The sequence below is a fragment of the Teleopsis dalmanni genome, chromosome 1 (genome assembly GCF_002237135.1).
Source record: "Teleopsis dalmanni isolate 2A chromosome 1, ASM223713v2, whole genome shotgun sequence".
NCBI classification, from domain to species: Eukaryota; Metazoa; Arthropoda; class Insecta; order Diptera; family Diopsidae; genus Teleopsis; species Teleopsis dalmanni.
The window spans coordinates 21,919,168-21,933,539 of NC_051846.1; the positions used below are offsets into that span (position 1 = coordinate 21,919,168).

At 31.0% G+C, this 14,372-nt stretch overlaps 1 protein-coding gene across 1 annotated transcript; it reads left to right on the forward strand.

Moving 5' to 3' along the window:
- The first annotated feature begins 7,492 nt into the window (after positions 1–7,492).
- On the forward strand, positions 7,493–10,829 carry LOC119666968 (ficolin-3-like). The gene is made up of 5 exons (XM_038076281.1): positions 7,493–7,629; positions 7,727–7,734; positions 7,790–8,326; positions 8,385–8,438; positions 10,605–10,829. The coding sequence occupies exons 1-5, from the start codon at positions 7,534–7,536 to the stop codon at positions 10,732–10,734; spliced, it is 825 nt and encodes a 274-aa protein (XP_037932209.1). The 5' UTR covers positions 7,493–7,533; the 3' UTR covers positions 10,735–10,829.
- Positions 10,830–14,372: the final 3,543 nt, after the last annotated feature.

Below are 14,372 nucleotides of genomic sequence, written 5' to 3' on the forward strand. Positions count from 1 at the left end.
CAAAAAAGAAAAAAGGAATTCCAATTTGAAGTATTAATGATTAAGTTCCATAGTAGAAATGATCTGGCATATGATGGGAATTATCTTTAGTACTTAATAATCAATAAGAGATTGTTTTTAGTTCGCATTAGTCGGACATACCACAACGTTGGACACCTTTCAACCTTGTCTGTTAAGGAAAATTATGAATGGATACCCAAAAGAGGGATCCTAACTCGAGGTATTCTTGATAAAGTTTCAGGATCTGTGGGAGGTATTCCACAGGAGGTATGTGTAGGATTGTTTTAAGTTCGTGCAAAGCGGGAATATCACTACTGTGATGATATATGACAATACGTTAGGCAATTTTGAACCTCTTCTCGCACCAAAAAAAAAATAAAACCAGATTTTTTGAGAAAATTTTTATCTAATTTTAACTAAATTATTTTTGCTACTCATATCTTATAATCTCGCTTTAATACTTTTCTCCTGCAAATACAAAAAGTAGCACAACATTTCATTAAAATCTAATCTCCTTTTCGGTGTTTCTGTAATTAAAACGAGAAAGGATTTATGAAGAAAAAGTTAAATAATTTAGGCGGCACATAAAACAAACAAAGAATTTTTGGCCAAACAGCACTAACAACAACAACATAACAAAATAGCAATTAGCTTATAATTAAAAATATTTTATTTATGAGCAAAAGCAGCAGGAACGGCAGCAGGAACGGCAACGGCAAGTGGTAAAGACAAGCTTTACAGCCTCACATGCCGACCACGCATTAACGATATTTTTATGGAGCTGAGAGACGCGTCACCAGTGTACGCCCAACCATACGGTAATCAGGCCGCTGCCTCCAGTCCAATACGCAGCACTCATGTGGCATGTGGTGCACACGTTGTATCATGAGAGACTAATCTAATGATTAATTAAAAAAGGAAAATGTTAGTGAATTACGCAGATGGTCTAATGCTTTTTCAGTGGAACCAATTAATATGAGGAACAGAAAATAATTATTTCGGAAAAGGGGATAATAGAATAAAGTGACTTGAATTATTTCCCTTTCTATTATAACACTACAAATCGTAGGTTTCCAAAGACATAAGTGAATAATTTATTTTTCTGAAAGTTGAATAATTTTAATTATATAAATTCTAGATTAATCTTCAATCCATCTATGTGCGATGGTTTCTAGTCGGAATATAATATTATTAGTATTCTACACATATACAATATTTATTTACTATATATATATATATGGATATATATATATAATTTTTTTTTTTTTGTGGTGAGAAGTGGTGTGTTTTATGCACCGCCTGATCGACAATTGTCGGAATGATGTGCACAACTCCCTAACATTAATATGTAGTATACGGATTAAAACATCCTCTCTTCGGCGAGACTTTTTCTTACTCGGCACCGCGTTCGCAGTACTTCGAGGAGGGTCTCTGTTATGCTGGCATTTCAAGTCATGCTCTTGTTATATTCGATCTGCGCCCAGACTCTACTTTTCATCGTATTTTTTTGGTGTCTGCACTATTTATTAGCTAGTTTCTGATTCATACAGCTGTTTATAGTACTAACAAATACACAAAATAATCACTGGTCTTTAGATTAACTCCTTTAGTTTATTAGTTTGAACTTAGAACTCTAAACCTATTAATATTTTGACGCCTTGATATGCTCATTTTCTCTCTAAATTATTTAATTCATCATTTCGTCTTCAATACCATGGCCATGCATAAGTTTTTTCCAGTTTTACTAACAGATGACGTTAGCGAAAAGTAAGAGACGTCTTAATTTGGCACATACGCCGTATGACATTAAACCACAAACACACTCAAGTTGAGTCCGTTTGAAACCAGTGTCTTTGTTTTATCGTTCAATGATCATATCGAACTTTGTGCCTGATAAAGAACATTTGCGGCCCGCATTGCTTTTCTTACTGAATTAAAAAAAGGCAGTTGAAAATTATCGTTTGCTGGTTTATATGGTGAATATGGTGAATATGCTCCAGTGATCAGGCATGGGACATGGTTTCGACAATCTAAAAGTGGTGTTTTCTCTGTGAAATACAGTGAGTGCTCTGGTAGACGAAAAAACTATGAAGACGAGCAATTACAGAAGTTATTAGATGATGACCCAACTCAAACTCATGTGCACGTGGCAAAAACATTAAATGCGTCATAAGAAATAAACAGAAGATGATTACGAGCAATAGGTGAGATCAATAAACCGTGTAAAAAGGTCCCACTTAGTTTAAATGAACGTCAAATGGATGATCACAATGTTACTTGTGAAACGATCCTTCAATACCACAAACGAAAATCATTTTATATCATTACTTTTTTGGATTGTTTGGCCATAATTAAACCCATCTAATGTAATGCCTAATCACGAATCAATTTGTGTTGTCAACATATTAAAAATCAATGAAATCATCTTAGCGGAATTGGAACCCATTAGTGTATTAAATATTTTACCACCTTTATCAGTCCCAAACATCCCCTTTGCTTAGTTTTTTACTCTTTATTCTAGCCGGCAGGCGGTTAATTCTGATTACTAGAATATAAATATGACACTAACCATTTTAATTTATTCCTTATGGAGTATTTTGATTGCTTAAGTTCCCACACCTAATGAGTTATTCCATCTACCGCCATCAAAAAGTAAACTGTATACATCTAGTAAGATAGTGTAGAAATATAGCACGAAGGAGCTGTGATTAAAACACTAAATAATAAAAAAATCTAAGAATAACTATATAAGAACTCAGATATAGTCTAGTGAATGTTGTATAAAATGTATTGGTATTAATATAAGCTAATCATGCTATGGGCATTACGATGTGAGTTGCCCCAGAAGGTTGTATACAGAAGGATATATCTATGATAAATAAATCTTGTATTTACGTTTAATAATACACATAGTATATTATCTATCAAACAACAAATATGTTATTGTCAATTTAAATTTTAAGTAAAATAATAATAAATATACATATATTATAAAAAACTTTTTATAACTAGTATTACCTAAGTATAGCTAAACAATCTTGGAATGATGAACTCTCCTGTCAGATCTGAAAATCGACGTGGTTCAATTTAGATCTAACAATTACAATTAGTTGGTTCAACTAAAGCGTAACTTACTCAGCCATACGGTATCTGGTAGGCTGCTGTATGTTAAGAAGGCATTTTGTGAGGTTTTGCCCCTAATGACTTTTGTCAAAGATCTGACTCTGCGGATGAGAAGGAAACTTTTCTTCACCACATATTTCAGTATCTATCGCTGTCTAGGAGGATATATCAAATAGTCGATGACTCTTTACTTAGCGTCGTGATAGAGCTGTCATTCTACAAATTAAGAGAATTGGCCAAGTTAATAGACCTGTCAGGTAACTTGAATAGACTTGAATAGTGCATCGTGCCTTGGAGCGTTATTCATAGCTTGACCACTACGGTCCTTGCAGCCTACATATTACCAACTCTTATTCATGGTACTACAACGAGTCATTATTTGAGTTCAGTAGGCTTTGGGCACAAAGACGGTATACTAAATTGCTGATTTTTATTCCAGCAAGGGATGACAGAAGTACTTTACTAAGCAAGGTAGAGATAGAAACTTTATTTTAACGAATATGAATTAGTACAATAACGTTAATATTTCCAATGTCTTTTTGGCTGATTTTAAATAAACCAAATATGGGTTTTGTACATTTTATTGAATTTTGAATTATTGTTCAGTTTTTATTCATTCTCTTTTCTTAAAATTAATATAAAAACACATTCGAGATTTTTCCAGGATTTTTAGTATGACTTCCACAACTGTTTTGTCTCAGTTATTCGAATTGACCATAATTTTAATAGAACTAGATTAACGGAGTTTAACTGTATATATAATTTTCAATCTAGTAGAAAAGGTTATTTCTCAAAACGATGTTTTTTATTTTTATATTAATTATTTTAAATTTAGTTAATGATAAATATGATTTAAATTGTGACAACAGAGATTATTTTCCTTAATACAAACTAATGTATTAATTAATATGAAGGTGCCAAAGAGTAGTGAATTACAACAATAAAATTTTTATTATTTTAATTAGTTGAATTTTTAGCTAACCGTACAGTTGTTTCGAGCATTGTTTAAAACCCATCATCAGTGGTCTTAGAATTATTTGTTATATTTAATTATTCGTAAATTGTTCGTTTCTTTTGCATAAACATTATTTTGTTTATAGATGTATTTAAATACATCTATAAAAATGTATTCAAATCCCAATATATATGTAATTACTTGTTATGTATATAAAATATATATCACATAAATTAAATACTTTGAAGTTTTTATGACTCGTTAACTTTCAAAAAGTTTAATTAGAATTTGTTGTCTTTTCGCAATAAGCACAAATACCAGAATTTGTGGTTTTAATACAACATTCAGAGGTTTGAATTTATTTCCTTTATAATATTCAACAAAACCAAATTTCTATTTTAATTTAAAAACTTCAATTTAAATTCCATGACAAAATAAACCAAAAAAAAAAATGCTTCAAATTTTAAATTTTTATGAAATTCTAAAAAAAATAAATTCCATATTTACGTTATAATTATCATCATATCAGTATAAATTGAAGTAAAAGCATAGCTACTCGTATATCTCTAAGGAGATTCATTAAGTAAAACTATATCTCACGTTATTTTAATTGCCTTTGTTAAGGACCTGACCTTCAACTATTGGATATCAGCTTCAACATCTTATATATATTGCTTTCACCGACGTCCTAACTTCCTACCACCGATGCAATATCAAATATTTCATTCGTATCATTTATTACTTATTCCTACTATGTGTCCTATTCTTTGTGATTTGATAAAATATATATTTTGATGTTCTTCTAATGTGTACAACACCTGATGCTGGATGTACCATCCTCCAGACAAACGGGTTTAAACATAACCAAATAACTGATTATAGTAATGTTTATATATATATTTTTATATAATAATATCTTCTAAATTAAAATTATATATATATATATTTATGATTATCAACACAATGGGCTAAATCGACTTTTAGGATCAACAGGAAAACCTTATAATTATTACACATTAACAAGGAGTGTATCTGATGGTAACATTATCCAACGTATTTAAAAAAAAAATTTTGTGACGATTGTTCTCGTTTTAAATAAACTGCAATTATACGAAAATATTACATCTCAGATGTTCAGAAAAGATCAAAGCACACCAGATTAATACAAATGAATAGTTAACATAATAACAGATTCATTTGATAAAAACTTTAATTGCACACTGGTATTTCTCATCAGCCAATACTCCTTTGTAAGAGTTCTGCATTCTAGTATTACATTAGACACCTAGACACCAAGATTAGACACCTATTAAAGAAGAGACACCTATTAAATTATCTAAATTCGACTGGATGGATTTAGCCTCTATTATGCATTATCTATCTATTAGGGTTTCTTGCGAGGAATGTAGTAGCAAAAGGCGAAAAATCGCTAACTGAAGTACATGTACATTGTCTAATGGTCTGCCACTACAACCGACCAAACAATAACCTCAGCATCGTCAAATTTTCTAAATAATCTTAAGAACGTCAGAATTTTACAGTGTCAGTCTGTAAGATATTTGGGGACACATTTTAAACTGATACTTAAAGTCCAGGTAAGATTTTGGAATAACTTTACAAAAAATAACAATATAAAGTGGAGAACCTATTTGGTGATTGTTTTTATTTAAAAAAATTTAAAACATAAACATTAATAAAAGGTCTTGTACGAGTACCAACTTTCTGTGACATCTAATGTTATATTTAGACTATTGTACTTAACTTGATTAATATGCAGTAATGTGTGCTATTTTTCATACAACATCGATACAAAATCCATACAAAAATATGTTAAAGAGACTTCGATAAGTTTAAGTGTAAACATAGTATTAGAAACGTAGTTTGTACTGAAATTAATTAAATTTTCTTTTTACCTTGCATATTTTTATCTAGATATTTTACTCACTCATTTTACTTTGTTTTGCCAAAAACTTTGCATATTTTTCTATTGTACTTGAGGCTTTTGTAGTAGCGATTAATTGAATTTGTTAAAAGTTCTTAAATGTTCTGCTGTCAAAGTTAATCTAGTAGCCTTGTTCGCATTTAGTCGAGTCCTTTTGTATTTTCCTTATCTGAATGGGTTTTTTTTTGTCAACTTAATTACCGTCTTCAGGAAACTTGTGCTCTGAAGTTCAGTCAATTTTTACTGTACACATTCCGAGTACTTCCATTAAACACAGAAACTATGCAAAACCTTTTAACTTTTCGCCAAGTTGTTTTAACTTGACTCGAGCGCGAAGTTATGAACAACAATTTTCATTCCATCAGCTTTGTAAGTTGCTCCGAACAAAACAATTTCAGCTGTCAGGTTTTCTTGAAAAAGTAGGCACATCAAAATATTTAATAGTTTTTATATTTAAGTCAAGTAAAACAATATTAAGAGAAAATAAGTATTTATACAAGTATATTGTTTTAAATTCTAACCCTTTGATTATAGATATTCAATAGGAATTATGCAGAATGTGTTCTTTACTGATTAGTTCGCAATTCCTTAAAATACCACTTCACATTATTTAATTACTATTGGATTTTAGTCTTCATTTCCGTACACAAACTACTGACACAGACGAAGATTACATTAATTTACTCGACAAACATACAGCCAACTTCATGTACCAACTTGTGCCAAAATGTGTAAATTTTTATACAAAATCCATACAAAAAAGTACAAAAAAAGTTTAATCATTTCAAATGTATTGTTAAAAATTTATGTAATCTTTATTAAATAATAAAAATAACTAAAAGTAAATGTTAAACTTTATCATCTTACTAAATACTAAAGTACTCTCAATAAATATTTTTGCATGAAATCGTAAATCTACAGCAAGGGTAATGACGTTGTGTATGAGTAACTAAACTAATTTAAATGAAATTTAAATTTTATTTAGTTTTTTTATTATTTTCACAGAAATCAGCATTAATAAATCACTAATTAATCAATCACTAATTAATCAACCACTAAAATTATTCTGAAATAATTATTCTAATTCTAATAATAGTAAATGACATGGGCATACGCAAACACCCGTAATTAAAATGAATACAAATGATTATAAGTAAAGTTAAATAAGCGCCTTATGAGAAAGTTTTATTCCATTTGTTTAAATTCTTCATTAAAAAAACATTAATTTTAATTGCTTTTAAGAAGATGTGAATGTAAATAAAATTTTTTTCCTTCGAGGTGCCCTTTAACATATATTTGAAATACTAATATTACTATTCTCTTACATCAGTGAATTATGTGATTTGTAAGAAATGCCTTATCAGTAATGCTTCTATAGGGAACAATCAATTTTATTTTTTGTTTTTTTTTAATTTAATCAAATAATCAAATAAATTTCAAAAATGATCGGTTTTAAGCTCATCGAAGCTAAAAAATTGCATAGTACTATAGTTGAACTCAAATAGTTAACATTATGAGCAAACCTTTAGGAAGAATAATTAAAATTTTATATGCTTTGATATTTGGGATCTATTTATTAGAGATTGGTACAGCATATTTCTTAACAACAGTAAGTTTAAAAACATTTATAATTAAAAATTAATAAAGTTAATAATATTATTAAAAAATGTTCATTTATTTTGTCTGATCAACTTTGAATTGCATAGATTAAATGGTAATATTTATTATTATTATAAAATATTAATTATAATAAAAGTGATTTTATTTAGTATTAAAACACACTGCCCAAAACATCCCACAAACTGTTATGAAGCCACACGAAATACAGGTAAAAGTGATGTTTATACGCTTGACATAGAGGGCAAATCCTTTCTAGCTTACTGTGAGGCAGATGTCAACGGCGATGGCTGGCTTGTGATACAGCGTAGACAAGATGGCACAATAGATTTTAATCGTAATTGGGCAAATTATCAATCAGGTTTTGGGAATATTTACGGCGAGTTTTTCTTTGGTCTTAATCAGTTACATACATTAACCAATAAAACCCCACATGAGCTCATGATTGTCACGCGACTATTTGACTCCACTGTACTCCATATAAAATATGATAACTTTTTGATTGGTAGTGAGATTGAAGGATACAGCTTGAAAAAACTTGGTTTGTCTTCTGGAAATGCTACAACTTTTCTAGGCTGGAAGGAAGGCTGGAAATTTTGGACTAAGGATAGGTATAATAATTCTCCATGCAATGAACATTTTAGTGCAGTTATAAGTGGAGGATGGTGGACTAATTGTGAGATCATTTGGTGAGTATGAAAAGTTATACCGGAATATTAAAAATAAAGATAATGATTTTATATCCAGGGACTTTTATGTGAGAAAAGCGAAATCAATGGATCTCTCACAAGTATTTTACAAGTAAGTCAGAATCAAAATATTTAAAGTGATTTGTCAAGTTTTCTCTCATATTTAATCATAATTAATTAACCTTTTTTAACATTTATCATCTGCAGTCATATAAGTCTATTTTTGTTGTCTAATGGGCTTAAGAGTAATAGAACTGATCTAATTTCAGAAACCAATAACACAACAAACGATGACACTAATGAGAAATGCCATAAAAATTATCTATATAACATTAACTTAAACTAATTGGAGTGAGGGTTCAAGTGACTACCTCCCTATTTCCTATTCTTTAGAATTACTTTTAACTGATTAAATGCTTATTGTGCTTCCTATAAAAAAAATAACGTTAATAATCTTAAAGAAAGAATCCACTAAGGTTTGAAAATTGTACTTCGTTCTTATTCTTCAAAGTTTAAGAGCGTCTGGTATCCAATGCAAGTGTTGTCTCATTTCCTTCAATATTTTTATGTCCAGGAACCCAGCAAAAAGATACCTAGTGATGTTCGATGTTCATTGCTGAGGTGTGACATTTTATTACAATTCTCGATTTCACTGTTTTTCATCCAATTGGCTTCATTGTTGCCCGACTGTTTCCAAATATAGTGATGTTTTAAGGATTTATGTTTTAGCTTGTACTCGTATTTACCTTTATTTTTCGATTGCCTACGTTATATCTCAACCTTTAATGAACTTTAATGAATGAAAGTTTCACAACAATTTTATTTAAAAAACCTGGAAGAATTTAAACAAATAAAATTGATAAATAAATTAACTCGAAATTGAACCAAAATAACTGATATTTTTGCCTAAGCGAAAACCGGAACTGAATTGATATAATTGGTAAATATTTAATATAGAACCGGGACCAAAGATTTATACATGAATAATTCAAATTCTTTATAGGCGTAGTTTTTTATATATTCAACAGATCAATGAATAAGTAAAAATGATCTTATTGTTTTTCAAAGACTTCCCCATAATGATCAATATATCGATTCGATTGAACAAATTTCCGATACAATCTTGCCACTGTAAAGTTGGTATCTCCAAAATGAGGGTTTTGAATGTTACAACGGCCTGTTCAGGCATATAAAAACACTTTTTTTCTTATTTGTTTGGGAACAAGGAAGTCATTAGGTGCCAAGTAGAGACTATAAGGAGGATAAACTATCAATTCGATGTTATGAGTGCTCAAAAATTGTTCTGTGTAAGCTAATATGTGGGAACTCAAATTGTAGTGGTTGAGGATGTTCATCTTTCAACGGTTGGTTTGTCTCAATACTTTGAAGACTTCCGTCAAACAAATGGTTGTGCACCACTCAAAATTGACCATTCTTTATTGATCAAGTAGTACAGTTGCGACATAACAGGATTTTCTGAAAAAATATATATCCATTTGCTTGAATTTACTCTGTCCACGGACAACTTTTGTCAGGTTCTGCTCATTTTGGAAAACAAAAATACTAGATTGCTCTTTTGTTTCGGATTCATAAGAGTAGATCCACAATTCGTCACCTGTCACGATGTCCTAGACGTGTTTTAAGCTATCTTGGTCGTTCTTTGTCAGCATCTCCTTGCATCAATCTCACACGTGTCTCCTTTTGAACGATTGTCAAATTATAGGGAATGCAGCGGGAACAAATCTCTCTGACAGCTAATGATTTATATAAAATTGAATGTATGTAGCATACCAATCCTTCTCAATTATATCTCGTGCTACTTCGATATTTTCTGGTACAAGAGCCACGAAACTTTCACGAAATTCATCGTAGAGAAAACGATGACTTCGCTGGAATTCATTGAACCAGCGTTTTACAGTCGTTGAAAGTGATGTATTATCACTAAATGTCCCACTAAGTTGATCTTCTTATGATTAATCCGAGTGCGAAATCATAAAAAGTCTTCCCAGGAATATGTTCATTATTTAATTAAATTTTTTCACAGAGACAATTTAGAATCGAACAGAAATGTTAAAATTTATCTGGCAATACTTATTGTAGCCTAGACACATGACTGAAAAGGTAGTCTACGTATATTTACATATTCTCATTATTTCTAATATATTTTTAATTTTTATTTGTAGTGACTATATTTTTTTTACGTATTTATTTAGTTTTGTTAACTACTTTATATTAAAAAATTATTTTGATACTATTTAATTTCTTTTATCTACTTTAGCTTCGGCATTACTAACTTAAATGACATTTACAATGATAAAGAGTACATAAACGTGCCAGATAATTTCCATTTTTTCGATAAAATGAATATTAGATTTGTGCAGATGATGATCCGTCCCACAGGATTTTAATCAACAACTGCGACTTTTTGTAATACTAATTTGTAATAAAAAATTTTAATCAAATAAAAATTTTAATAAATATAAATAAACGTGAATAAACAATTAAAAAAATTGTTCGTATTTGCCGTCACCAAAACCCTTCAATAATTGCTTTGTAAACAATCTGTCGACGATTGAAAATAGTGCATTGAATATAATTACTATATTTATTAATAAGGACCAACCTAACTAATGAGGCACACCCTAATCAATTCCACAATTTTCAATTACCATTGCCTCTTGAATCCAGAAAACTTACTGGTATTTGTTAAGCGAAGTGGTTTCGCCTCACATTATTCATAAAGCAAACTTAACTTAATTAAAATTAATAAAAGTGAATATTAATATATTAAAAATTATTAACCAAATACCAACAGAAAATAAATATCAAGACTCAATTTCAACGAACAATGCACAAAGCCAACACAAATGCCAACATTTCGACGTTACAATCCATAAAACAGGAGAGATCCTCTTTGACTGCAGACTTCAATGAGATTCTGTTTTTTGACTTCAGCCTTTGGAAGCTGATTTTGCTTGAAAATTATATTGTGTTGAATGGCATAAGTTGGTTGTTCTCTGTTTCTTATTCCTTGTTCCTTATTCCTTGTTCCTTTATGGAATCATATAACAACACTGATTTCGCATTCCATGAAAATGCATTGAATTGCACTCGAATGGATGCGAAAGCACATGAAAACAAAATGTATGAAAGCTTTGTTATTTAAGTTGATATAGAATACAGGAATAAAGGCAAATGACATGGAAATAGAGGACTTGATTGAATTAAAACAAGAAACTAATATTTACCTTTGAAAAACAAGAGAACCAACAAGAAAAATAAGGAGAAGAAATTTAAATAAGAAGGCAATTGTCAAAGCTTTTATCAAAGTGTCCTTATTGTTTTCCTGCTCCAGTGAACTTTACTCCGAACTATAAGATGATTTAGCTAATTATTAGGTAAAATAGCAAAGGGAATATTTTTGTCCTAAAATTTGAGTTACATACACATGATTCCTTCAGTAGAATAATAAAAGTTTTCAATGAATAGAACTTGAAATAGGTTTCGGAATGACAGAATTTCATCATATGAGTAGACTTCTTGATTTAAGCTTTCTCAAATTTTTGCTCGACTAGACTATAATAGAAAAATTATATTTCAATAAATTTTAAAATGGTCACCTTAAAATAAACTATAGTAAATGATTTAGGTAACAATTGATCCATTTCTTCCGCTTAAACCACAAAACTCTACCCTTTGAAAATCATCCCACAAGACGTACCTCGTGTACCTCTAAATGCATTAATACTTAATACTTCACTTAACTTCCTAAAGAGCAAAAAGAATATTGTGATATTAGTCAAAAACACATACCTATTAAATTATTTAGTTAAACTAGAGACGACTCAATAATAGAGATGTTGAAAGGAGTACAAAATTCTTGAGTAAAAAACTTGCATTGTATGGAAAATGTCCAATCTTGAAGACAACTTTTCAGCAAAAAATAATTAGCAAATTTTGTTGAGTGCTAACTCAAGATTTTTATCTTTCACTCAAATGAACCTAATGGCCGAAAAACACTGAAATATACTTGTTAATGTTGTGTACGAGTACCGCTTTCTAGTTGATTTTTGAGAAATCGAGAGAAAGTCTCCAGTCACCTGGCATTTGTCAGATGACTGAAAATTTTCATCGTTTCTAGAGTACAACCAAGATCTACCTTTAGGTTTAAGGCAGTTTTGTGCTGTCATGTAGTCTAAGTTTTCACGTTGTTGTGTTTGTGTTATTTTATGTAGTAGTAGTAGTTTCATGTGTAGTAGTAGTTTTCTTGTGTAACTTTATGTAGGCTGACTGACGTGGTTCGAATGGTTACTATAATATCTAAGCGTCTCGGGGAGTAAGTGGGTCTTTGCATTTTGGTGCTACTCTCCAAGTTCGTCAGTCAATCATTCGACCTTTAAACTAAAGAGTCTGATACTGCATCTATTGACATTGATGGAGTCAGTCTCTGTTCGGAACAGTCAGGTGCTACTGTTGTCAATGTTAGTATGAAAGGGATCAGTTTACATGACCAGAAGGGTTTTCAATGCAGAAGAGGAGGTTAAAGGCTTACATGAGCCAGGGACACTCTAGGGATGTGGCCCTAGACATGGTGTCTAAACTTCCAAGTCGTGCGCCAACTAAAAGGGCTTTATCTGACGACATGGTTATGCCAGCTGGTAAGAAACCAAAGCAGAACACCTCGATTCAGTAAATCCTCTTTCAGCCAAGTAGCAAGTCAGGCCAAGGGGATCAAATTAGGATTTGTTCCTTTTGATTTGGCTAAGTGCCCAATTAGAGTGGCTCAAAACAACTAAAATGCGACTTTTAATGAGTGCACCCCCTAGGAATATGCCATTGACCAAAAAAATGATAGAGCTAAAAAGTTTTAGAGCAATAGGATAAAAAATGACGTTGCGCCACTCGAGCAAAGTTGAGTTTTCAGTACAAAAAACAGAAATTTTTCAATTCAAGGTCATTTTTTATCTTTATTACTTGTTTCAATAGTTATTAGTATATACTCATTTGATAGATAATTAAAATATCTTTTTTTTGCTCTTTTTACTGGTGAGCAAAATCGGTTAAAAATTATGCGTAAAACACAATAATTAGTTGAGCGACTGTGCTCTGTTTTCTATTTCATACCTTTTAGCTGGCATGCACAATTACGTAATAGGTATATGCTACGATTTAGATAATTATTTATAAAAAATTATAATTTCAAGAAAATTCTTTTTTTCAGTAATTAATATATTGTGTTTATTATATTTTATAACATAAATCTGACTATGTGAAGGATAATTTTTATGGTTCGACTACTTGCAGAACATATTGTTTTTCCTCTTCATATTTTGTCAAAATCGAATTATAATCCATCATAAGCCTAATTCCTCTTTCTATACAATCATTTATCATATGAAGTCTGGCACAGAATTCAAGTGCATCTCTATAATCTTGCGTCTCCATCCATGGCGAAGGATCGAAACTGATAAAACTATTAGATAGGCAAAAACGATCCAAAAAATTTTTTATTTCTTCGGTCACGAAATCAATAAGGTTCTTTGAGGAAAATAACTTCATTAGTGGGTTCCCACTCTTTATCTAACCAGAGATAGCTGAGATCTTGGATCTATGACCGGTAACTCTACAGTCACTATCTATGCATATGGCTCAAAGATGGAAGGCGGTACGGGAGCAGGTATCTTCTCGAAAGATATGCAGATAAGACAGTGCTGCCGAATCCCTGCTACTTACAGCGTCTTTCACGGCGAGATATATGCTATCGAAAAAGAGGTCAACAGTAGACAATAAAGTACAATTCGTTCTTCGAATATCACTATTTTTGTAGATAGACCACACTGAAAGCAATTGAATCTAAATTCCAAGAGAGTATTAAAATGTCGCGATTCACTGATGAGCATCAAACACCATAAGGTCTCTCTTTGCTGGACATAGTACATTTCGAATACTTGGACATAGCAATATTGAAGGGAATAAACTAGCAGATGAGATGGCCAGAAGAGGTTCTGAACTGCATACAGGAGAGGCCGACCTCTCAATACATACA

Excerpts from the sequence above, each read along its gene's own strand:
- LOC119666968 (XM_038076281.1), top strand. The coding sequence starts at position 7,534 with ATGAGCAAACCTTTAGGAAGAATAATTAAAATTTTATATGCTTTGATA. Across the intron at positions 8,327-8,384 it reads ACTAATTGTGAGATCATTTG|GGACTTTTATGTGAGAAAAG; the intron begins GTGAGTATGAAA and ends TTTTATATCCAG. Across the intron at positions 8,439-10,604 it reads CTCTCACAAGTATTTTACAA|CTTCGGCATTACTAACTTAA; the intron begins GTAAGTCAGAAT and ends TATCTACTTTAG.